General features: G+C 49.8%; 9 protein-coding genes across 9 annotated transcripts; 5 read left to right on the forward strand and 4 right to left on the reverse strand.

Annotated features, from left to right (window-relative positions):
• Window positions 1–3,742: 3,742 nt before the first annotated feature.
• Window positions 3,743–4,267, forward strand: N7473_011973 (uncharacterized protein; the record flags this gene model as incomplete). Its single annotated transcript, XM_057157912.1, has 1 exon — window positions 3,743–4,267. One exon carries the CDS (start codon window positions 3,743–3,745, stop codon window positions 4,265–4,267), a length of 525 nt encoding a protein of 174 aa, XP_057003762.1.
• A 246-nt stretch (window positions 4,268–4,513) lies between these two features.
• Window positions 4,514–7,776, forward strand: N7473_011974 (uncharacterized protein; the record flags this gene model as incomplete). The annotated part of the gene is made up of 3 exons (XM_057157913.1): window positions 4,514–5,509; window positions 5,569–7,058; window positions 7,194–7,776. 3 exons carry the CDS (start codon window positions 4,514–4,516, stop codon window positions 7,270–7,272), a joined length of 2,565 nt encoding a protein of 854 aa, XP_057003763.1. The 3' UTR covers window positions 7,273–7,776.
• Window positions 7,777–7,799: 23 nt separating this feature from the next.
• On the forward strand, window positions 7,800–8,835 carry N7473_011975 (uncharacterized protein; the record flags this gene model as incomplete). Its single annotated transcript, XM_057157914.1, has 2 exons — window positions 7,800–8,239; window positions 8,327–8,835. The coding sequence occupies exons 1-2, from the start codon at window positions 8,224–8,226 to the stop codon at window positions 8,833–8,835; spliced, it is 525 nt and encodes a 174-aa protein (XP_057003764.1). The 5' UTR covers window positions 7,800–8,223.
• A 631-nt stretch (window positions 8,836–9,466) lies between these two features.
• Window positions 9,467–10,336, reverse strand: N7473_011976 (putative signal sequence-binding GTPase GPN3; the record flags this gene model as incomplete). Its single annotated transcript, XM_057157915.1, has 1 exon — window positions 9,467–10,336. The coding sequence occupies one exon, from the start codon at window positions 10,334–10,336 to the stop codon at window positions 9,467–9,469; it is 870 nt and encodes a 289-aa protein (XP_057003765.1).
• Window positions 10,337–10,922: 586 nt separating this feature from the next.
• On the forward strand, window positions 10,923–12,286 carry N7473_011977 (S-adenosylmethionine synthetase; the record flags this gene model as incomplete). The annotated part of the gene is made up of 3 exons (XM_057157916.1): window positions 10,923–11,008; window positions 11,087–11,172; window positions 11,286–12,286. The coding sequence occupies 3 exons, from the start codon at window positions 10,923–10,925 to the stop codon at window positions 12,284–12,286; spliced, it is 1,173 nt and encodes a 390-aa protein (XP_057003766.1).
• A 2,617-nt stretch (window positions 12,287–14,903) lies between these two features.
• Window positions 14,904–15,776, forward strand: N7473_011978 (uncharacterized protein; the record flags this gene model as incomplete). Its single annotated transcript, XM_057157917.1, has 2 exons — window positions 14,904–15,090; window positions 15,148–15,776. The coding sequence occupies exons 1-2, from the start codon at window positions 15,042–15,044 to the stop codon at window positions 15,774–15,776; spliced, it is 678 nt and encodes a 225-aa protein (XP_057003767.1). The 5' UTR covers window positions 14,904–15,041.
• A 206-nt stretch (window positions 15,777–15,982) lies between these two features.
• N7473_011979 (adenosine deaminase family protein) lies at window positions 15,983–17,169 on the reverse strand (the record flags this gene model as incomplete). The annotated part of the gene is made up of 2 exons (XM_057157918.1): window positions 15,983–16,624; window positions 16,681–17,169. The coding sequence occupies 2 exons, from the start codon at window positions 17,167–17,169 to the stop codon at window positions 15,983–15,985; spliced, it is 1,131 nt and encodes a 376-aa protein (XP_057003768.1).
• Window positions 17,170–19,111: 1,942 nt separating this feature from the next.
• N7473_011980 (GMC family oxidoreductase) lies at window positions 19,112–19,489 on the reverse strand (the record flags this gene model as incomplete). Its single annotated transcript, XM_057157919.1, has 1 exon — window positions 19,112–19,489. One exon carries the CDS (start codon window positions 19,487–19,489, stop codon window positions 19,112–19,114), a length of 378 nt encoding a protein of 125 aa, XP_057003769.1.
• A 1,308-nt stretch (window positions 19,490–20,797) lies between these two features.
• N7473_011981 (alpha/beta hydrolase) lies at window positions 20,798–21,739 on the reverse strand (the record flags this gene model as incomplete). The annotated part of the gene is made up of 1 exon (XM_057157920.1): window positions 20,798–21,739. The coding sequence occupies one exon, from the start codon at window positions 21,737–21,739 to the stop codon at window positions 20,798–20,800; it is 942 nt and encodes a 313-aa protein (XP_057003770.1).
• Between the last annotated feature and the right edge of the window lie 409 nt (window positions 21,740–22,148).

A 22,148-nucleotide genomic window follows, 5' to 3' on the forward strand; every position in this document is an offset into this window, starting at 1 on the left:
TCAATCTGGAATATTCAGAGAATCCAGGCGAGAGATATGTCTGTTACAAAAGTCTTTCCTTATCGCAACATCATTCATTGCCGGAGGGTATCGCGAATGATCCGAGGAGTAACCTGAGATTGCCGTCTGGCTTGTATGCGGCTACGAATATTCCGAGGGTATCTGATTATAAATTTCGACCATTATGGGTCCGGGCTTCTAGAATAGCTATCGGTATTATGATAGACGGATTTGGTAGTCTGGATGGCCCCGGCGATTGATTCAGGCTTGGAAGCGATTAGTTCCGTCACAAGATGGAAGTCAGCTGTTGACACAAGCATTTCATCAATATGCTTTCGAAATAGGTCCTGTTCCCGGGTTTGAGTTGAGTCGGTTGACATCTTTGACTTCAGTGACTTGGCTAACTATTTCCAGTTCTGGGCAGGTGTTTAATGCAGACTTGCTATTGAATGCAGCTAACTAGCCAGGAAATATCAGGTCAGGTACAGAGATATATGTGCAAATGGTGTTTCAAAAATCCTTTTCCAAAAATTCGTAGGTATTGATAGCCATCAGTACCTATTCGGCTTCTCCCTGTGGCTAAGAATGGCCTCATCCATCGATGAAGGCAATAATGGGTCATCCGGATTAAATGTTTGGAGGTCGCACAGATATTGATTCGAGACCAGCCCAGAAAAAATACCTCCACCGCTATATATGTAAATTAAGAGCTTCAGCAATTTATTGAAGTAAGTAATGGAGACACCGAAACAAAATCCTGTTAAACGGTGAAACCTCGTTGTCGGTTATAGCTTCGATATATAAATATCTTGCGTGGACCCTAACGCACCCGTCACCCCTTAAAGACAAAGCAAAAAAAAAAATAAAAAAAAAACAGGCTGGCCAGCAGCCCTACGCAGGTTTAAACAAATAAAGGGCGTCAATAGACACGCATGGTGTAACAATAAAGCAAGGCACTGGAACGTCACCACCCGGAACATTCACTAATAATTCCTCAAACATTCCGAGGACGTGTGGTGGGACTGTACGACATCCCGTCTGAGGTCGGGAGTTGGGTCTGGTCTAGCTACGGTCGGGTTTCCCGCTTCGGCGTGAGGAGAGCCGAGAATTAACTGGACACTGTGCTGTCAAACTACTACAGTGGATCTGACGATGGGACCACTTGGTAAAAATAAAAATCTCTCCCTGCGAATAATCCTGAGGAAATCTTTTGAGAAAGTTCCGTATATAAAAAGAAAAGATGCGTCGACAGGTCCAGACTTGAAGCTTGGATCAAACACACGACCAAAGTACATACTCCAGAGTCCAGCCCTTGGAACCTTGACATGTTCCAAGACATGGCTGGCGCCTATCCATGTCCTCGTTCATGTACCCCATATCTGCCTGAATCCTCAAAATCAGGGGCGTTGTCAGACGCTGGGAAGTGAAAGTCTAGATCCAACATCCTAGACACCAGATGAACTCTGTATACAGCAAGTGGTTGGTTGAAACTGGGGTTTTACATCACAGATACACACTTCGTGGCTGGCCGAACAGACACTGTTCAGCTTCAATAAGTCAGACAATCAGCAGCCGATAATCTCGAACATGAAAAATGCCCAAAGTCGAATTCCCACTCTAGGACTAGTAATATCTGATTCTGTTCAATCATGCCTTCATGCCTCACCGACTTAAGCACGGGGCCAAACCGAACAGTTGACGCCCACGTCCCCCTCCCCTCTCACACCCCTCAGGGACCTCCCCGTTCTGCCGCTCAATTGGCCGGGCTGACCTGACCTGCTGGCGCAGGAACAAGACCAGGCTCATTGAAGAAGTCCACGCCGGCTAGGCGTTGGCCCGAGTGTTTGGTGAGGGTGGATGATTGGGTGGTAGACCGCGCCCGCTGGCGCTACGGTTAGCCCTGCAGGACGGGAGCACGTTCACTCATGGTTCTTTGGTCTCGTAGGTTCATATCGTTACATTTTGCTCCGTACAATTGATCAGGAAAGGAACGGCTGGCTGAGCGTGGAAGAGGGGCCCAAGGATGACTTGAGATGTACAGTATGCACGGGCTGAAGAGAGTAACTCATGCGCGTAGGTGTCTCTCACTGGATCAGGAATAAAGGGGCAAGGATCTTTTGATCCACCTAGGAGGGGGATTTCCACGATGGTTATCGATCGGAGGGGAGTTCTGGGTCTGGAAAGGTTCAAGGTTCGGAGGGCGAGGATCGTTGGAGAAATATGGAGAACCCCCTTAATCTATATCGAGCAGACGGGAGGATAGGTGCAAATTTATATCGCTTGGTAGGTACGTAAGAAGGTGCAAGTATAGTAGTGTTTATGGAAGTCAATATATCGTGTTTGAGACTTCGCATAGTAAATAAAGCAGGTAAAATGTCTAAACTACAGATTTACTGATAATTAGTCTTGTAGAATGGTACTTTGTAGAGAAGCGTGTGTTCAGATGCCTCGCAGGTTATATCCGACCGGCATAGAATATGGTTCAATGATAGGGCACAAGGCATAAAGCCTCCAGTTGATGGCTTCTCCACGATACGGATTACGCAGTCGAACGCATTGCCATTCATCATGGTCGATTGGCATTGGAACCAGCCTTGCGTGGCCCAGGAACCTTGGACCCGGGGCAGGAGTTGCGGAAAGGTACTGCAGAAGTAGTATTTTAATATATCACACGTATCAAAAGTACCTACAGGGTACCTTTCTGCAACTTGAGTCTACCCCTGAAATCGAGCGCCCCTCCCCCCCCAGCACTAGCGCGGGTCGGACCCAGCATCCAACCTCTCCCTTCTCGAGATCCACGACTCAAGGGGTCAATTGGCAGTTGCGACTAGTGAAATCCCGTTTCTATTTTCAGTATCCAAGTACCGAAGTAACCGAATAATTCTGCGAGGGATTATCATTGAATTTAAGAAGTGGTTATGGGTTAGATAGAGAGGAGTTTATCATGGCAGTATACACTCGGTGTGGCCGGAACCTCTCCATATGGACCTCCAACTTGGTGACAATCAACATCCCCCCAATTTCCCTTCAACACGTTCATCGGCAAGCATTGTCGATCACCGCCGGCCAGAGCGCACCTTGGCAAGCCGCTCTCAGCGCGTTGATTGTATTGCAGTGCCAATCAGATGCAATCCATCCATGCAGACTGGCCCCGTTCGCCCGTTCGAGAGGGGCGGTTACTCCACCGAGGCTTACTCCTCCTGGTCAAGGGCGCTAAATTGTGCACGCTAGACTGCTTTCTTCTCCCTGCCTCTTTTTTTCTCTTACCCCTGGGAACCAGCTGGGAGGACAAGAGACAAGCAGGTGGCAGAGAGAGACCGCCAATTGCTGGCTACACAACTGTTTAGTCTGTTATCAGCCCACGGGCTACTTGGCCGTAGCGCTAATCGCCCGTCTTTCTCTGGAAAAGCGCTAAGTAACTTACAGTTGGACTCCGTTACTCTTCCTCTCTCTCCTTTTTCTATCTTTTTTTTCTTTTTTTACCTTTTTTTTATGTCTCCAACTTTCAGTCTTTCATTATTTGGGATGATTATCTTTTGATAGTCTCGAACAAACCACCACCAACTCAATCCTTTCCCCTTTGAGCCATTCACTTGAGCGCGTGCCCAATTCTTTCCCCTCTTTCACCACCACCCCCTAATCCCCTAATCCCCTAATAGTCCAATCTCCATTCTTTGTCCCGTGTGAATCGGCATGGACTGTCGATCCTGGGCTATTTTTTGATCTGAACTAGGCTGGTTTCATGGCGTCTCCTCCTGTCGCTCCCACCTGGGGCGGCTCTCCCGCTTCACGGCCCTCAGATCCCATTCCTCATCCCACGTCTGCGACAACGAGTGCTACTACCTCTACTACTACTACTATTACTACTGTGACGACGGCGGCTATCACTCCTCCCCCAGATACTCCGACTAGTCGCTATTCCGTTGCTTCCAGAGCCAGTTCTTCTTCTTCCTCCGGCTTGGACTACTACTCCCACAACTCCCCACCACCACCCCTTTCGTCGCAACTCCACGACCACCACCGTTCGATCTCAATTTCAAGTCACCATTACGATCAATCGCCAGTACTTGCGCAAGCACAAGTACGAGCATCGTTGCACCGAAAGCCTGTCCCGCTGCCGGAGCAGGACCAGCATGCCAGTCCAGTGATCGACCCTGTCCACCTATCCTCTCCCCTTTCGATTAAGAATAACCCCCTCCCATTCCTCATCCTGCTGCTGGTTCTATATCCCCTTCGTCGGTCGAGGGAGGCGACTCCTTTATATTAGCGCCAAGGAATTCTAATAGGTATGCGACCTCATTGTTCCACCACCGTTCCGCTCTTATCTTCCCATCCTATATCCCCCTCCCCCCGGACACCGCACGAACCCTACCTAATAATACCCACCACCCATCTCACTGGCCTATGGCTGCTCTCCATTGCAACTTCTTTGTGACAACGAGAACACACCCACCATTGCCAAGCTGGAGTCGGGCGTGTGTTCAGGGGGGATCTCGATTGACATGGCCAATCCATGCTATCCCGCTTCCCTAAGACCTGGAAGACCTATCATCGCTCACCTTCCTCGCCCTTCTTCAGATATTCTCGTGGCCGACAACCTGCAAAATCCCTCCGTATAGATACCGCCCCAACAGCCGCGTTTCTCAGATCCGTGGTCGAGGACGAAGACGACGACGACGACGAAAGCGCCGACTATTTTGACGAAGATTACGAACACCAGTTTTCGAATGGAACCGGCTTTGGAACCCCCCTCCACAGTCGTCTAGTGAGCGAGCCATTTATTCCCATCCTCAACTCGCCACCCCCTACTCAGCGCCGCGCGACGAGTATGGCCTTGCACCCTCCGATGAATCGCCCACCTCCTTTGCAAATTGATGTCGATCCACGATCCATGTCCATGGGCCAATCCGACCCCAGACAACCCAAAACGCCCGGAAACAAAATCAGCTCCTTCTTTGGCTGGAAAGCGAACACCGCAACGTCACCCGGCGCGGAGTCTTCTAGTACTGAGATCTCCGACGGTGGCCGATCACCAATGCCTTCTCCAATGCCACCACTAGCCAATGTCCCCATGCGGCCCCCTTCTTCATACGATACCAAAGCCAATGGCTTTGGCCCACCTGCACGAACACCATCATTAGGGACACTTAGTGCCCACGACACCGTATACGCGTCCAAGCTAGCCGACCTTGAGAATGAATTGCGCGAAATCAGTTCCGAATTGGCGGGGTCGATTCGTCGGGAAATGGAACTGGAAGACCTGATCGAACGCCTTCAAACAGAAGGGCCGGAAATCAGTCGTCGGACGAGTGATTATTTCTCGGACTCTGGCACTAGTTCGATTCGATACGGCCCGGACCGACAGGAAGATATTGAAAAGATCCGTCGGGGTGCGGAGCAAGAACGAGCGCAATTGAAGGCTGAGTTTTCGTTGAGGCTCCAGGAAGAGCGGATGCAGAGGACTGCGTCTGAATCGCATGTTCAAATACTGGAGAATCAGGTCCAGCAGGTAGGTTTCGGACTTTCGAATCGTATTCGAGGGGCTTCTTGACTGACAGTGTTTGCTAGCTTCGGCGAGAACGAACGGATCTATCAGATCTGTCATCTAAAACGAAAGAGTTGGAGACTGCTTTGGAGAACACGCGGCGGAAGCTGCTCGAAGAACGCCAGTCAAAGGATAACTTTGAAGATCTACTCACAGCCATGCGCGTGGAACTAGAACAGTTGCGGAACGAGCGTGATATCCTCCGGGAAGGTAAAGCACCTCCCGTCCCAGAGATTCAGCCTCCCGCGGCAGAGATGCAACGATTGATCGAAGAGATCGAGGCATTGAAGATCGAGAATGCGTCTCTAGCACAACTGCAAGGCGGACGATTCGCATCCATTGCCGAAGAGGATGGTGTAGGAAATCGCAATTCGGCATTTGGTCTCTCACGATCCAACTCGCTAGCCCGCAAGCCCACCAGTGGCCTGGCGCGATCGGGTTCCCTGTCCCGCTCCAACTCGGTATCTGGTAATAAGGATCGGGAGACGCCCGAGTCGCTGGTCGACAAGGTCAAGGATATCGAGACCCAGCGAGATGCTCTCCACCGTACATTGAGAAGCCTCTTGAGCCGTCACGCACACCAGGAGCGCGAGTTTATGAAGCACACTCGCCAACTGGAGGCTGAGATTGTGCGCGCCCAGGAAGCTGGCCCTCCACGTAAATTGGGCTATGAGCGGGAGGTTCGCAGCCTGCGAGAAGAGGTCAATCACCTCCGCTTGCGCGCAGAGGATGCGCTGGATGGCAAGTGGCAGTGCGAGAAGAACTTGGCGGGTCTGAAGATGGATCTTGACCGTGCTGAGCAAGAGACTAGCTCTCTTCGGGTGCTTCTCCAAGAACACGATACGGAGGTGCCCGAATGGCTGGAGGCGGACCAAGAAAGCTTTGCTAAGGTGATGGCCACCTCATCTTCACTGGAATCTGCCTTCCAACAACTCCAAGCCGACCGGCAACAAGCCGAGGCCAACGGCCAATCGGCCGACATGGAGGCGATCAACATGCGCAGCAACGAACTCGCCGGCTACGTCCACCAGCAACTGCAAGTCAACAGCTCCCTTCGCGGCCGTCTGGCAACGGCCATCGACAAGGGCGAGCGCGACCAGCGAATCTCCGTCGAGCGCATCAACACCCTCCAAAACCGGATGAAGGAGCTCGAAGAGAACCTCCTGGTCGCCCAAAACCATTCCGAAGAGGAACTCAGCAAGCACGAGGAAGAAATCCGCCTGCTGAAGGACAACCAAAATGCGCAGCTCCTGCGCATGAAGAACGGGTCTCGCACGCCCGCCACTCTTTCCCCACGCCCACCTAACACACCCTTCGCCGGCCGGTCTCCGCGCCTGGACAAGACCACCAGCGGCGAGGGCGTCCCCCTGGCGACCGTTGTCCGCGCCGAAGTATTGGAGAAGCACGTCAAGGCACTGGAGCGGGCCATCCGTGATGTAGACATGGAGATGGAAGAAGCAGTGGGACGAATGAACCGCGCCCAGGTCGATGTGGCCCAGCTTCAATCTGACAGGTACGTTGACAGTTTTTTTTTCTCTCTCTTTTCAAAATTAATTCCGCGGATAATGGTTCCGATCCCATCCCGGCTCGGATACGAGATACATCGTGTTTTGGGGCGTTAGGCTAACCCGGTTGGTTCTTCTTACAGGGATGAGGCTCTCCGTCAGACTCGCCGCTTGCAGGCGGACATTCAAGCCGAGAGAGAAACTCTCCGGTCTTTGATGTAATGGGCCAACACTTTTACTTGAATTTGATGTCTGACACTTGATGTCTGATATCTGGAGAGCTATATCGAGCTTTCTTCTGTGGCCTTTTATTTTTTATTTACATTTTACTGCTCTCGTTACCTATACCACCTCATCTGCATCTGCATCGGTACTTACCTTCAGCTCCACGGTTGGGGAAGTCGGGTGTCTGGGAGTTTTGGGTTTATCCAGCGTGTTACACTTTCAGTTGATCTTTTGGTCGACTCCTTTTGATTTTTGACTTTGCTTTGGGATTTGGTTTGTTTGGACCGCTATCCGTGGGCGTGGTACCGCGGAGACTGTTGCTCGAATTGGGAAGAGCAATGGTTGTCCATTTTGCGAGATTGGGTCAAGTCCTCTTCTTTCTGGGATGATCCCACTTGCGCTTGTATATACAGATCACCACTTATTTTTGCTTACTTGGTATATAATCATCAACTGTACAGTACTTCCTATATCTGGGAAGACTTGTATTATTTTCTTTCACTTTTTGAATGCCTTTCACATTTCTTTGACTTGATTGTAGGATTGATGGACTTGAGCCTTTATTGCGGCGCAGGTCTGTTTGTTTGTTTTGCACCGTGCTTATCTCCGAAGCTGTGCGGATTTGATCTCCAACCTTCACCTTTCAACTCTCCATCTTTCACCTTTGTCTACCGTCGCATTGGTATATACACCCCCTTTACTCTTTATCTTCTCTTTGTCGCCTCTCAACCAAAGGCACCGTGTCTACACCTCGGCCTCAAAATAGAGCGACCACCAAACACCGTCGCAAACGAAGCTTCTTTGTCTCGCGATCACCCATATCTACCTCCATCTCGCACCTCAACCCACCATCCGAATCACTCTTAAACCCCTCGAGCCCTCAAACAATCCCTCCCACAAGACATTGACTCTACTCTCATCCAACAAGCAAAACCAAAAACAAAAGCCATGGAACACCTCCCAGGTACGCTCAACAAGTTCCTAACCACCCTCACAAAACCCCAACCAACCCTCCACCCAACCATAACCGAAATTCTAACCACCCTCCCAGAACCCCTCCAAACAATCCTCACAAACGCAACATACACCTACCTCCGCTCAACCGCCCACTCCCAAATAAGCACTCACCTATCCACGCTTCGCACAACCGTCATAACGCCCTACGTCCTCACGCCGCTCTCGCACCTGCTCGCCACAACGCTCGACATGCCGGATCTTATGAGCGTGCTGTTTCTGGCGGGCCTGCTGGTCGTCTCGCTGATTATTCTGGATTATATGCGCCGGTTTGTGGTGTGGTGGGTCATGTGGTGGGTGAGGTTTATTGTGCGGGTGGTATTTTGGGGGAGTGTTGTGGTGGTCGGGGTTTATGTTTGGAATGTTGGGGGGGAACAGGCGTTTAAGGATGCGGGGAGGATTTGGGGGTTTGTTATGGGGTTTTTTGAGGAGGGGATGGCGGGTTTGGAGGGGGCGGTAGTAAAGGGAGGGGGAGTTCGAGTGCTTGGTGGTAAGATGGAGGGAAGAAGAAAGAGAAACTGGTTCTGTTTTTTGGAGATTATTTGATATTGCTTGGGGGCGTTGGATATTGCGGGGACCTTGAATTGGTGGTCTCCCGGTCTAAGGGCTATAAAGCTCATTTTATTCCTACTTCTTTGCTGCTCCTGTTTATTCTCAAGGTTAAATGGGAAATTGGAATTCCAGGACCTTACATATGTCATCAGTCATGAGGTGTTGATTGTCGGTGTCTATGGATTAAATAGTTATTCTCACAACGACTTTTTCTTTTTTAAGCACAGTCACAGAGACAAAGAAATGGCAAACATGAGTTAAGATGAAAACCACAAAGAAACTCCAGAAAGAAACTCCAAACAAATGCTTAGTGAGATGTTGTCTCTGGTACAATCTGCCCCACATCCGTAGCTGCGGGCAGCGCATGGGGACCCGGAATTCGTCACCAGGAGCGGGATTGCGACACGCCGTAGCAGTTAATAGGCTGAGAGGGAGCTGGTAATATCAACAGTGGATATAGTCTGAGTTAGACCGGGCCACGGAATATCTCGGACTCGTCGTACTTGTCGTAGGCAAGTACACCGAGTATAACCGTTTGAGACTTGCGGGGAAGGTTTCGTGACAAGGATTGGGGTTGATGTCGAAGTGTTCGAAGTGTTGAGTATGACCACTGTAGTCCCCAAATTTATGATTCCTCGTAGTTCACCTCATGCTCGTCCTTGGGTTCCCTAGGCTCTTGAGCCTCGTGGTATTGAATGGCATCATCAATATGGCTCAGAACACCCGCAACACTGTCCTCATCCGAAACATCCAGCTGCAAGAATGAGACCATGCTGAAGTCGTCAATCAATTGTGCCACTGCCCGGTTAAGCTGGTTGAATGAGCCACCGCTCATTAAGGCCTCCTTCTCCATAGGGTTCGCGCTGGCGGCCACGTCCTCTTCATCCTTTTGTAGAAGCTGTACATCCACATTGGCGAAGCGCCGCAATTCCCGACGAGACACCATGTCATTCACTTGATCCATCTTGCTGAGGATGTTCACATGGGGAATCTCCAGCATCAGCATGGCGGACATGGCGCTGAGGGTCCCGGCGAAAAACTTGGCTTTATCGACGACAAAGGTACTTTCGAGGAGGTATGCGGCGCAGAGGTTGATATTCAATGGTCCTTGTCGGGAAAGGAATTGAGTTAATGACGGGAGGAGAGGAATATGTGTGTACAGCTCGATCTGGCCGGGCATGTCGAAGATGATTAGGTATTCCTCGCTGAGCGGATCGAGGGCTTCAGTTAGGAACTCGAGATTCTGGAGGAGGAACTCGAAGCAGTAGATGAGACCACCGTTAGGGCCGAGACCCAGTTCTTCCATCACATCTTCGAGGGTGATCAGCTCGCGGATGTCGAGGTCGGGCTGGTAGGTAAAGTTCTCGGCGGCTGGGTCGAGGTTGACGTAGAAGCAGCTGCGGCGGGTGCTTTGCAGGTGCTGGATGAGGGAGTTGCTGAAGGTGGTTTTGCCGGCACCGGCAGGGCCCATTACTAGGACACCGAATTTGGACATGGTAGCGTAGGCTGGTGGTACTGCTGGTGCAGCTTCTGCTGGTGCGCTTTCAGATTGGTAAAACCTGGGCAGCTTTTCATATCAGCTTATCGACCCCGGTAACAAGAAATTTGCACTTGCCGGAGGGGCTCAGATCTGCCATCAATCACCGCCCGGCAGATCAACTTTGTTCACGGGAATGGCGCAATCGAGGGGGCTGACAGGTGCAGGGCGGTGAAGGACCCAGCCCCACGGCGTAGGATTGACAAAGTGTGGGTGAGCCAGCGGGACAGAAAGTACGAGGAACAATCGGACATTGGCAACAATCGACCATGGTGGCCACTCATCACTGGTTCAACTGAATGACTAGTGACTTCGGCTGTACCCACGTGCACCACCACACCACCATTGGCGAGCGGCGTACTCGTCGAGTACATTTATTCTGCCACTGGGCCGCAGGAAAAACCCCACCTGCTTTTTCCCCCTCTTCTTATTCTGCTTTCCCTCTTCTCTCTTCCTTTCTCCCTCTTTCTTCCTTCTTCATTCCTCTTCATCCCTCTTTTTTTTCTCCCTAAAGACTTTCTTTAGTCACACACAATCCGACACAATGGGTTCCCTTGCAAACGGTTCGCAGTCCGGCACCTTCCTCTTCACCTCCGAGTCCGTCGGTGAGGGTCACCCCGATAAGATTGCGTGAGTTTTTTTTTTGCCCCTGAGGGAAAAAACCTCAATGCTCTCCACGACAATCCTAACCTTCCCCCTCTCCTATAGCGACCAGGTCTCCGATGCCATCCTCGATGCCTGCTTGGCTGAAGACCCCCTCTCCAAGGTTGCTTGCGAGACTGCCACCAAGACTGGTAGGTTTTTTCTCACTCTCGGGGTTGCTCTCGGGTATCCTCTCGGGGATACCGTCTGACCCCGTAACCCCTCCAAATTGGCCCCCCTCAGATCTGACATGCATGCCCACCAGGTATGATCATGGTCTTCGGTGAGATTACCACCAAGGCCCAGCTGGACTACCAGAAGGTCATCCGTGGCGCTATCAAGGACATCGGTTACGATGCCTCCGAGAAGGGCTTCGACTACAAGACTTGCAACGTCCTCGTAGCCATTGAGCAGCAGTCCCCCGATATCGCTCAGGGTCTTCACTACGATGAGGCCCTCGAGAAGCTCGGTGCTGGTGACCAGGGTATCATGTTCGGTTATGCCACCGACGAGACCCCCGAGCTCCTCCCCCTCACCATCCTGCTCTCTCACAAGCTTAACGCTGCCATGAAGGCCGCCCGTAACGATGGCTCCATCCCCTGGTTGCTCCCCGACACCAAGACTCAGGTCACCATTGAGTACGCCCACGACAACGGTGCCGTCAAGCCCCTGCGCGTTGACACCGTCGTCATCTCTGCCCAGCACACCGACGATGTCTCCACTGAGGAGCTCCGCACTGTCCTCAAGGAGAAGATCGTCCGCAAGGTCATCCCCGCTAACCTCCTCGATGACCGCACCGTCTACCACATGCAGCCCTCCGGCCGCTTCGTCATCGGTGGTCCTCAGGGTGATGCCGGCCTCACTGGCCGTAAGATCATCGTCGACACCTACGGTGGTTGGGGTGCCCACGGTGGTGGTGCTTTCTCCGGAAAGGACTACTCCAAGGTCGATCGCTCGGCCGCCTACGTTGCGCGCTGGATCGCCAAGTCTCTGGTCAACGCCGGTCTTGCCCGCCGTGCCCTTGTCCAGCTCTCCTACGCCATTGGTGTCGCTGAGCCCCTCTCCATCTTTGTTGAGACCTATGGCACTAGCTCCAAGACTTCTGACGAGCTGGTCCAGATCATCCGCAACAACTTCGATCTCCGCCCCGGTGTGATCGTCAAGGACCTTGACCTGGCCAAGCCCATCTACATCCAGACCGCCAAGAACGGTCACTTCACCAACCAGAGCTTCTCCTGGGAGAAGCCCAAGGCCCTCAAGTTCTAAACGGATCCCTCCGTCCGGTGAACTCGGAGACGTTGTGACGACTGTGATGAGTATGCTTTGTTTTCAACAACTCGAAGCACGTGCATAGACATATTTTTAAAACCCCACAAACCCCCTTTTTACGTGACAAAAAAGTTTGGTTTCCTCCCCCGTTTTTGGAGAAGCCATTCTCTTTTTCTCTTTTTTCCTTTTCCTTGTTTCATTATTCTGCATGGTCGCCCCAAAAGACGGGCCTTACGGCGAAGACAAAATTCAACATGATACCACTATTCATCGGCTGGGAACGGGAAGTTTTTGGCGTTTTTGCGGAGCGAAAGTCTTCAACAACCATACCACCTTTTCACCAACTCGACCAGCCCCTCTGCTTGCTACCGAGTATTGCATTGACCTGCGTGCGGGGATCAGTTCTCGGAGTCCGGGGGTGCGGGTCAGAAGGGAGCCTCGTTGCTTCTTATTTTTGTTCTTCTCAACATTTGTGGCTTCCTTCTGATCCGTGGGTCTGCTGCTAATCTAAACATTAGCAAATAGAAATAATATTCACACCATTTCAACGATTTAGTTGATTGAAGAACAGTTCTTATCTCGTAGATATCTTAAAAGTCTATTGATACTCCCACGTAGCAGATTCATTGCAACTACTTCGTCCATATTTTGCGTCCTAGTATTGATTCCTCGACATGTGCTCATTGGACCGACTTAATCTCTTCAATAGGATCTCCTTGGTTCTATCTGGTTCCGTCACACAAAAGCCAAACCTGCGTATACGAGGACAGGGGGTCCTGCAGTAGTATGTAGAAGCCATCTGTCATCATCCTCTCGTAGCCCGGTTTCTCTGCATACTATTATGCAAGAGCCAGGCTGATTGGTGTGACTGGGTATTACGTGCTTGCAATAATTGAGCGAACGATACACTCTCTGCCCAAAGGATTCGAGACTAGGCCCATTGTACTCCGTAGTCTTGGGTGACGGTGAATTGCGCAAAATAGTTTAGCGTGCCTGTTCAGGTTCAGCACATCTATGCTCTTGACTATCGCTGTGCGTGTTTCAATTAAAGTCCCATACATGGCCGCTTCAACATCGAGCTGTTTTTGCCCTTCTGCCCTTTCCGTTCCTCGTGTGCACCCTGCGAGCGAGGCATGTTTGCCATTGATCTGGACCACCGGGTTTCGCCACCACCTGTACCGCTACTGTGAATCAGCCGGCCCTTTACAGACTTCCGGTCCGTCTTACCTGGTCTCCGCTGCGTTAACTCACCCTGCCCCGCGTTTCTACCAAGCTCTCACGATTATGCTCGATATGAGGCGATTCTGTCCTTAGTCCGCTGCGTGAATGAACACGGTGGAATCTGATTTTGAAAACAGCAGTAGTAACCTGCGATAGGCTCTAGCATCATATAGCTCCACTTCATTTTCGCTCTGATTTCTGTATGATTCCCCGCGAGTACACGTTTAGCTCATTCCACCATAGGGTGTGGAGAATCGTCAGAACGCCGCAGCAGACCTCGAAGTATTGGAGACAATGCGACATAGAAAATGATTATTTTCAATGTCCTCAAGAGGCAGCGTCATTGCGGGATGAACAATGGCACATGTTATTTTCTAGCATGAAAGACTGAGACTTTACCTTATTCCGGACTAGCCTGACGCCTGCTCCCCACCCCCGTTTGATTATTAGCTCTCGCGCCTCGCCAAACTGCTGAGAGTTAAGAGTGGAGTGGAGTGAGTACGGAGTACTGTAGCTTACTTTCCCCCTTCGAGTTATGCAAGCCTCTACCTGAGGTTGCCCGGATCTCGCGTTCTTATTCATCGCTAGTCTACTTCGGCTAATCTTTTTTATTGTTACCGCAACACATCTATCTCCTACAAGTAGAACAATACCTTTTCCGGATGATGACTGCAAAGTCCCGATTCGGTATTGCCTGCAAGACATGTCGTCGAAGAGGGCGCAAGTGCGATCGAACCGTGCCCAAGTGTACGAGCTGCCATCAGCGCGGCGTTGAATGCGAGGGTTACACTCTACGTTGGATAAACCAGTCCGCAGCCAATGACCCGACTCCGCGAAAGGAGCAAGCCTCCGTCGGATTATCTTCGAAAAATAACGACCCCTACGTCAGATGCGTACTGCCACAGCGGCTGAACGCCGCCAGAGTCTTGGAGAGAGAGTCTTTGTACAGCCACTCAGCCAGTTCAACTTCACGCGGCGATGGGACCAATTTACACCTTGTTACCTCACCGCGCCGACCTACATGGATGATGCCCGCCACCTTACTTCCTCCTGATAGTGTGCAGGTCTTCATCAACTACTGTAAGGAGAGCTCTTCATGGTGAAATCTGGCTATCACTCATGGCTTCTAGACGCACGCGAAATAAGTACAGCCTTCTATCTGGGCCATGGCCCTGCGCGAACTCCCTATACGCAGCATATACTACCAATGGCCAGGAATGTCCCCTGTATTCGGTATGCTGTGGGGGCGACGGCGTCTTGCCATATTGGCAACAGACTTCAAGACCACAAGTTGAAATTGCAGAGTCTCCATTTGCGGCTGGAGGCCATACAGGCGCTCAGACAGCAATTGAGAAATGATATGGAGGAAACAGACATTTCTAATATTGCCTGTATGGTGTTACTGGCCCAGCTCGATGTACGTACTCAGATATCTCTTCAAGGCTACTCTAACAGAGGTGACAGCTCTGTTCTGGGGACTGCCTGGAGTTTGGAACTCACTTAAAAGCAGCGAGTGACATCGTGAAGCGACATGGCTCGGACAGAACTGAGCGAGGCTTTTTCGAACAACGTCTTGCATGGTAACGTCTTTTCTTCGTAGCTGCATTCTATGCAACGCTGACATTTTGTTAGGCTAGATATCATGGGTGCGACAACATCTTCCCGAATGCCGCACCTGAAGCCTGAGCATGTCAAAGCCGCCTTGAACAAGTTCAAAACCCCTTCCGGTCGCAAATGGGGATTTGACGTTTTCGACTGCCCTATCGATCTATTTGAGTATATTGCAGACATTACTGTATTGCATAAGCTGCACATCTCTTCACAAATATCATCCGATGAGGCCTTGAGAAAAGCCATCGTCCTTGGCAATGCTGCTTGGACGTGGAATGGATCTGATTTCCTATCCGATCGACGAGGAGACATGATCGAAATCTGGAGACGCGGGGTCTTGCTCTATCTCGTTCGCTTATTCCAGCTATCGGAGGAGACATTCGATACTTCTGATTTACTAGACGATGTCTTTCGGCGGGCCGAAAGACTATCTTCAGAGACGAATCGGAAGTTCTCAACGTCATGGCCGTTGTTTCAAGCAGGTTTAGGTCTACATCAGGAAGATCACGAACGGAAACAATCGTTGCGAAAAGAATTCGCAACCCATTTTGCGACACTTGGATGTTGCAATCCAAAGCTTGCAATCGATGTGTTAGAACAGGTTTGGCAGACCGGCGATACGAAGATTCTTGATTCGCAGAAGTTACTATTTTAGTCACCGAGGATCCAAATTGACACGTTGACAAATACTCCACCTTAAACAAAGTCCTAATCATAGAATATCAACTCATGAAAGAAGATAATGATGGTCTATGGCTTTATACCCCGTCTTTGGTCACACTCTAAACTCCATAGCAAGGTATTGCTTGAAGTTCAAGGACTTTAAAATGCAAGACTAACAGACACGGATTGCCAATTCCTTCAATCTGGATAGAAGCGTTCATAGACAGCATCGATTTCCCGAAGAATCTTCTCCTTGGTCGATTGTGTTGCCCAGGAGACTGTGACCGCGTTTCGGGCCAACATTGCGATTTCCTTGTCGGTAAAGCCAAAGTGTTTTGTGAGTAAAAGATTGTGCAGAATCCAAGCGTCATCCATGAAAGCCGGGTCATCACTATTGACTGTGATTCTGATCCCTGCATCGAAAAGAAGGCGCATCTTCGGTCCGAGCTCGGCGTAGGTTTGATATCGCATGTATGCCCACGGGCAGATAGTCATGCCTATGTCTCGCTTCAGGATCAGATCCATCAGCTCTGGTTTATCGGCAGCATTGAGGCCATGATCGATTCTATCAGCCCCATATTCGCCAATCTCGGAAGCGACTTGTCGGATATGCTCGTGGGTATTGTCCTGTCCCACGTCGCAATGCATCGTGATCCGGAAGCCATCCCGTCGGGCCAGTGTGAATACCTCCTGAAATAGTAAAGGAGGTCGATTGTATTCGTTTGAATCAAGACCAATACCGACTATCATGTCGCGATATAGCAGCGCAGCCTTGTAATGATCCATTGCGTCCTCGGTTGACAGATCGCGTAGTAAACACATGATCCATGAAGAACGGACCTAATTGTTTTGTCATGCTTGAATCTTCTTTGAATATATGACAGTGCATTACTTACGTTGAGCTCGCTCTGGGCTTTGATCTGAGCCTCTTTAAAGCCTCCCATCATAACATCCCAGGCGATACCACGGCTTGTATGCCCCTGGGGATCAAAGAAGATCTCACAGTACCGAACATTCATGGTTGCAACATGCTCGAAGTAGTTCATTGCCAGGTCGAAATAATCCTGTTTGGACTTTAACGTGTCAAATGCTCCGTAGTATGACTCGAAGAAGAATTCACGCTCTTCATCTTCAGTCTTAGGTTCCGCGCTGTTCATGGCATATCTCAGCTCCTCCATACTGTGTAGTTCCGGACTCTTGCCGAATTTGACCTTGAGGCCGTTTCTCTGCGCCAGCTTCCATCTCAGCTCAGGGGTCAGGGTCCCTTCGATATGCACATGAAGCTCAACTTTGGGAATGTCGCGCACAAAATCGTCACGAGCGGCCATAAAGTCTTCTCGAAGCTTCCTGCGAAGCTTCCTAGGGAGCGCGTCGTCGATACCCATGGAAACTGTATTGATTGGCGTTGAAATTTTCGGGCGGTTGTGCTGGTCTTGAACGTTTCGAAATTAGAAGCTGTCATATGAATCCAAGATGTGCGAGGGAATCTGTTTAAATATTTAACACGAATGGCACCCCTAATTTCCCCTTGGACAATTTATATACGTAATTTTAGTGGCTTGGAGTAGTGGACGGCTATGTATGTTTTTTCCCCTCGTGATGATGGCCTAATGTGGTTGAGATCTCAGTTTTGATAGAGATTTTCTGGCTTTGGCGCCGCCTTTCCGGAAACGGTGAAGATCTCAGTCGGGCGGGGAGAATATCAGGCGTGTTTTGCAGTCGTCATTCCTAAAAGAGTCAAGATTTCAGTTCTCCACAGAGTGTGGGGTCACCTGAGGCAACCTAAAACTAATCAGGACATGTAATTCACGGCCGAACGACACACACACGGTCGAGCGGCACCTAACCCCAATAGAAGATTCCAAGATCGATTTACTCGATGATCCCTCTGGCTAAAGTCCGCACACAACCATGGCCTTTTCGGCGTTACCCCGATTTACTCCGTACAATCTTTTATCTCCAAACGCCATTAAGATAACTATTTCCATCTAGCCTCGATCATTCATTGCATGCATCACAACTCCTGATGAGCGTATCACTATTCGAATCCTCTATCGTCAAAGTTATGAGATCGCTGGGCCTTACGGCTTACCTACAAAACAGTATAGAATATTACTCGACGAGAAATTTACGCATAATTTTCATGAATCTCTTGGTCTCGCGTATTCGGTAGCCTTGATTTTGATGAAATTCACGTGTTTATTACAAGTTCGCCTACTACTCGACGAATGACCTCCACTACTATAGTCGAGCTTATAGAGCTACCTTAATCTTCACGTAACTATCCTACGCCGCTTTATAAATAGCCTGTGGGAACGGTTATACCAGTGAAACCTATTTGCCTTTGTAAATCGACCTAGGGTACGGGAAGAGTAAGGTAACCCCATAACCTCTACCACATGTGACACAAGTAAAGGTCATTCGTCGGGGAGTCGCCGAACCTGTAATAAACGCGTGAATTCGATCAAAACCAATCCAGCGAATGCGCGAAACTGACAGGTGGTGCGGGAAAGGTTGATCGAGGAATTCCCTGTACTACTTTGTGGGTAAGCCGTAGGGTCTGGTGATTTCATAACTTTGGCGATAGAGGAGTCGAAGAGTGATACAGTCATTAGGAGTTGTAAATGTGCCAAAGGCTACTTATTGTAGTAATCTACCGGTATGTGATCTGGGCGATCTTGGAGATTTTGTATGCTCTAAGCGAATCGGTATGATCTGGTTTGATCTGTATGATCCAGGAACTTAATTTGGCTAAGGTGGAGGGATTGTATGGTCTAAATGTGGCCCTTGAAGATAGAATGTGATGTATATTGAGGTGGCTGCTGTATCTGCAGTACGGGTGGGTTTATCGAATGTTTAGGGGGGCAATCAGAAAAACGTTCGACCAGACAGTGTTATTATGTACTTGTTTCCTTCTGATGGCTTTTCGCTGGCTATCTTGCTAATAATACCTTGGCAGATGGGCTTTACGAGAAGACTTGAGCGGCATACACTCGAGGCGTTCAATGGTCTATGTAAGCCCTTTAACAAGGACTAGATTGGGAAGCTGATTGATTTACAGAGTTCGTGTGCAACTGCACACTACGCTGGCAATTACCCTGTTCATCCTTTCCCTTTATGGTGCGTTCAGATAATTGCTTTTTTTCACAAAAAAGTACAATACAAGAGGACCTGTCGAGAGAATGAAGTTTATCATATAAGGATTTACTCAGCTTACAACATCTAACTACCTAATGTACGGAGTAGAGTAACAGAGTAGACAATCAAATATTCCATCACACCACGCCAAAGAAAAAGAAACACATCGCTATAAAGCGTATTCTACTCTCACAAATTCGCTCCAACCCGAGTACTCGCAGTATTCTCGTCGATAATGATCGCACTCAACTTTGCCGCCATAGCAGCAACAGGTGCAGGAGGATGCCCACTGGCCTGTTCCGGGAAAATGCTAGCATCCATGATACGCAGACCCTTGACGCCATGCACGCGGCAATCCAGATCAACAACGCTGGTGGCTGGAGACGGGCCCATACGCGCCGAGCCAACGGGGTGATGCAAAGTAAACGCCTTCTCATCCATGAAGTGCAGGAGTTGCTCGTCGGTGATATTTGCAACGTCACTGCTTGAGTCGGGCCACCAGTATGAACTAGGATGGTCGTTTGTGAGGACGGGATCGAAATAGTCTTTGAAGGCGGGGCTGCGCATTAGTCGTAGACAGACTCGGAGGCCGATTAGGAGAACGTTTGGTCGTTGTCGCCTTCGTCGGAGAGGTATTTTGGGTCGAGGATTGCTGATGTTAATTGCTGGTTAGTCTCTTGATACTATGATATGCAGTTGTGGTGATAATAACTTACGTGCATCAAAGACATCCCGACACTTTATGGTCACCGTGCCGTGACTCTGCGGGCGAATACCAATTGGTGCGAGACTGAGGACGCTGGCATTATCAATTGGTCTCTCCTCACCGTGGTGGATGAATGCAAGCGGGGCGCCGATGATCTCGAGATCCCCCGATCAAAGCCTAAGGTTCCTCGGAAAATTACAGAGTCCTGATTGGTCCTGGAAGACCTCTCCGACCATGTTCCTAACCTTCATGGAAGGTTCTTACACCGCAGTTAGGTACAAAGCTAAACTAGATGTGCATTCAGGTACACTGCTAGCTGGTCTGAATCCTCTACTGAGCTCTGCGCAGTTCTTAAATGGTGATTATTAAACGGTTATTAGGCTGACAGGGCCATGAGGTGTGGACTAACAGGAACAAGCGACGTCTGGCATTGTCGGATGTCTGGTAGGGCTGTCAAAAATGCACACGGAATTTGCATTTGTTCACCCGCTCTATCCTTATTCGGGAAGGACTATTGTAGGGTCAAGCCCCCACCTTGCATGCATATAAAAAGATAAATTTAAATTAAACAAACCAATTATAGTATATAATAATATTATTATTTATCGGACTTTGTATCTTCAAATAACCCCTATCTCCGAACTCTACCATAGTAGAAGGATTCAAAGGTGCATTAGCGTTGTGTAAGTTTAAATACCAGGGATATTTCTTAGACATTCCTTTTTATGCGAGATTAGAAAATTCATAGATCTGTACCCTGATTATTAAACATACTACGCCTTCCTGAATAGGTGAGGGAGGTACATAGATACCAAACTTCCCCGATTCGGTAGGTGGCCAGGTTGGGAACCTGTACCACGACGGAGCGGCTATGCAGCCGGTGGTTAATGTCCGTTTTCTGAGCAACCAGATTGCGCTATGGTCACACGAGAGCATGGATTTAAGAGGTTCATCCAACCTTTGATTAAACATTTTCAGCCACAGCTTGGCTTGAAGGTACACACAGACCACATCTCAAATGTTGAAACCAAGTGTAGGACAGTATAGCCAAGAGAGATAATGTAGGGGAATAAAGACAGATTTTGCTCTTGGTCTTTCATTTTTCAATGTAGATACAACATTTGACAAAAGGAGCTATTGAAACAGATCCCTTGCAACCGCAACAGTATTTATTCCGCAACTCCGAGGTGTTTGTTAAGGAATGGGAGGACTCGGTCGAGCGCAGCCTTCACAGCCTTAGGCTCATCGTATAGCATATAGTGCGACACACCAGGGAGCACAACTATTTCCTTTTCCTTGGAACCGGCACGACCATGAATTTCATGGGCATCACGGTAGGCACCGAATCCTCCAGGAACTCCGCCAACAACGGCAATGAAGGGCCGTGTCATAAGGACCTCCGCATGGTTGAAAGCATCCCACGCCAGAGCAGCGCTGTTAAAGGAGAAAAGACCGCTAGTAGCACCGCATGGCGCTTTTCCACGGTCAGTCTTATAGTATTCAGTCGCTTCGATGGTATCGGGGTCGGTGGTCATCTTCTTGGCCTCGTCGACTGAGGGAGGGAGGAAATCGATAACAAAACGGTCGGCACCCTGGGCCTCAAGGGTGCGCTGTTTGGCCATTTTCTCGAGTGAGCCGGCTGGATCAAAGCCGCCGAAAGATTCCCGAACGAGACGGCCAAAGTTAGCGGGCGTGATGCCGACGCAGCATTTGAAGCGGTAGTCGGTCATGGCTGCATTGAAAGCGTAGCCACCGCCGCCACAAATCCCAAGTACGCCAATGCGCTCTGCGTCGACATATCGGAGTGTCTGGATGTAGTCGACAACGTAGCGGAAGTCGGAGACTCGAAACTCGGGGTTCTCGACAAAGCGAGGCTTTCCGCCTGAACCGCCTTGGAAAGACGCATCAAAAGCGACAACTACAAAGCCTGCTTCGGCCATGGCCTTGCCATAGACATTTCCCGAGGTCTGCTCTTTGCATGAACCGATGGGGTGGGCGGATACCACTGCTGGGTACTTCTTCTTCTCGTCAAAGTTGGGCGGGAAGTGGATGTCGGCAGCGATATCCCACGCAATGTTGGGGATAGTGACGGACTTGATTGTTTCGGACATGGTGGAAATAGATTTGTAATGTATTGAATTTCTTCGATGATTGTGTATTAACAAACTGCGCGGCCATCGCGTGCAATTTATAGGTTACATTTGAGACGATATTGTGGCTGTGGCCAAATGCGATGACGTTGTTGACTGCGAAGACTTTCGGATGAGCCACAGAACTTCGGGGTGGGGCCGTTGTAGAGTTGACGGATATTGTACTACCTTAAGTCCACGAGGGTACCTAGAAATGTGTCCGGTTAGTGAGGAAGTGACCCATTTCTGAGATGATACTAGGTGGCTGTTGTTGTCAATACACTTATCGTTCCTTCATTTAGTTCTTCTGTCGGTGCGGATCTTCGCAGAAATCTCTCGCATGTGCTGCCATGTGAACCTTCTCGATCCATCTTCGATAGAAAATTCGAAA

This window comes from Penicillium subrubescens (genome assembly GCF_028828155.1).
Source record: "Penicillium subrubescens strain IBT 31985 chromosome Unknown utg000010l_segment0_segment0, whole genome shotgun sequence".
NCBI classification, from domain to species: Eukaryota; Fungi; Ascomycota; class Eurotiomycetes; order Eurotiales; family Aspergillaceae; genus Penicillium; species Penicillium subrubescens.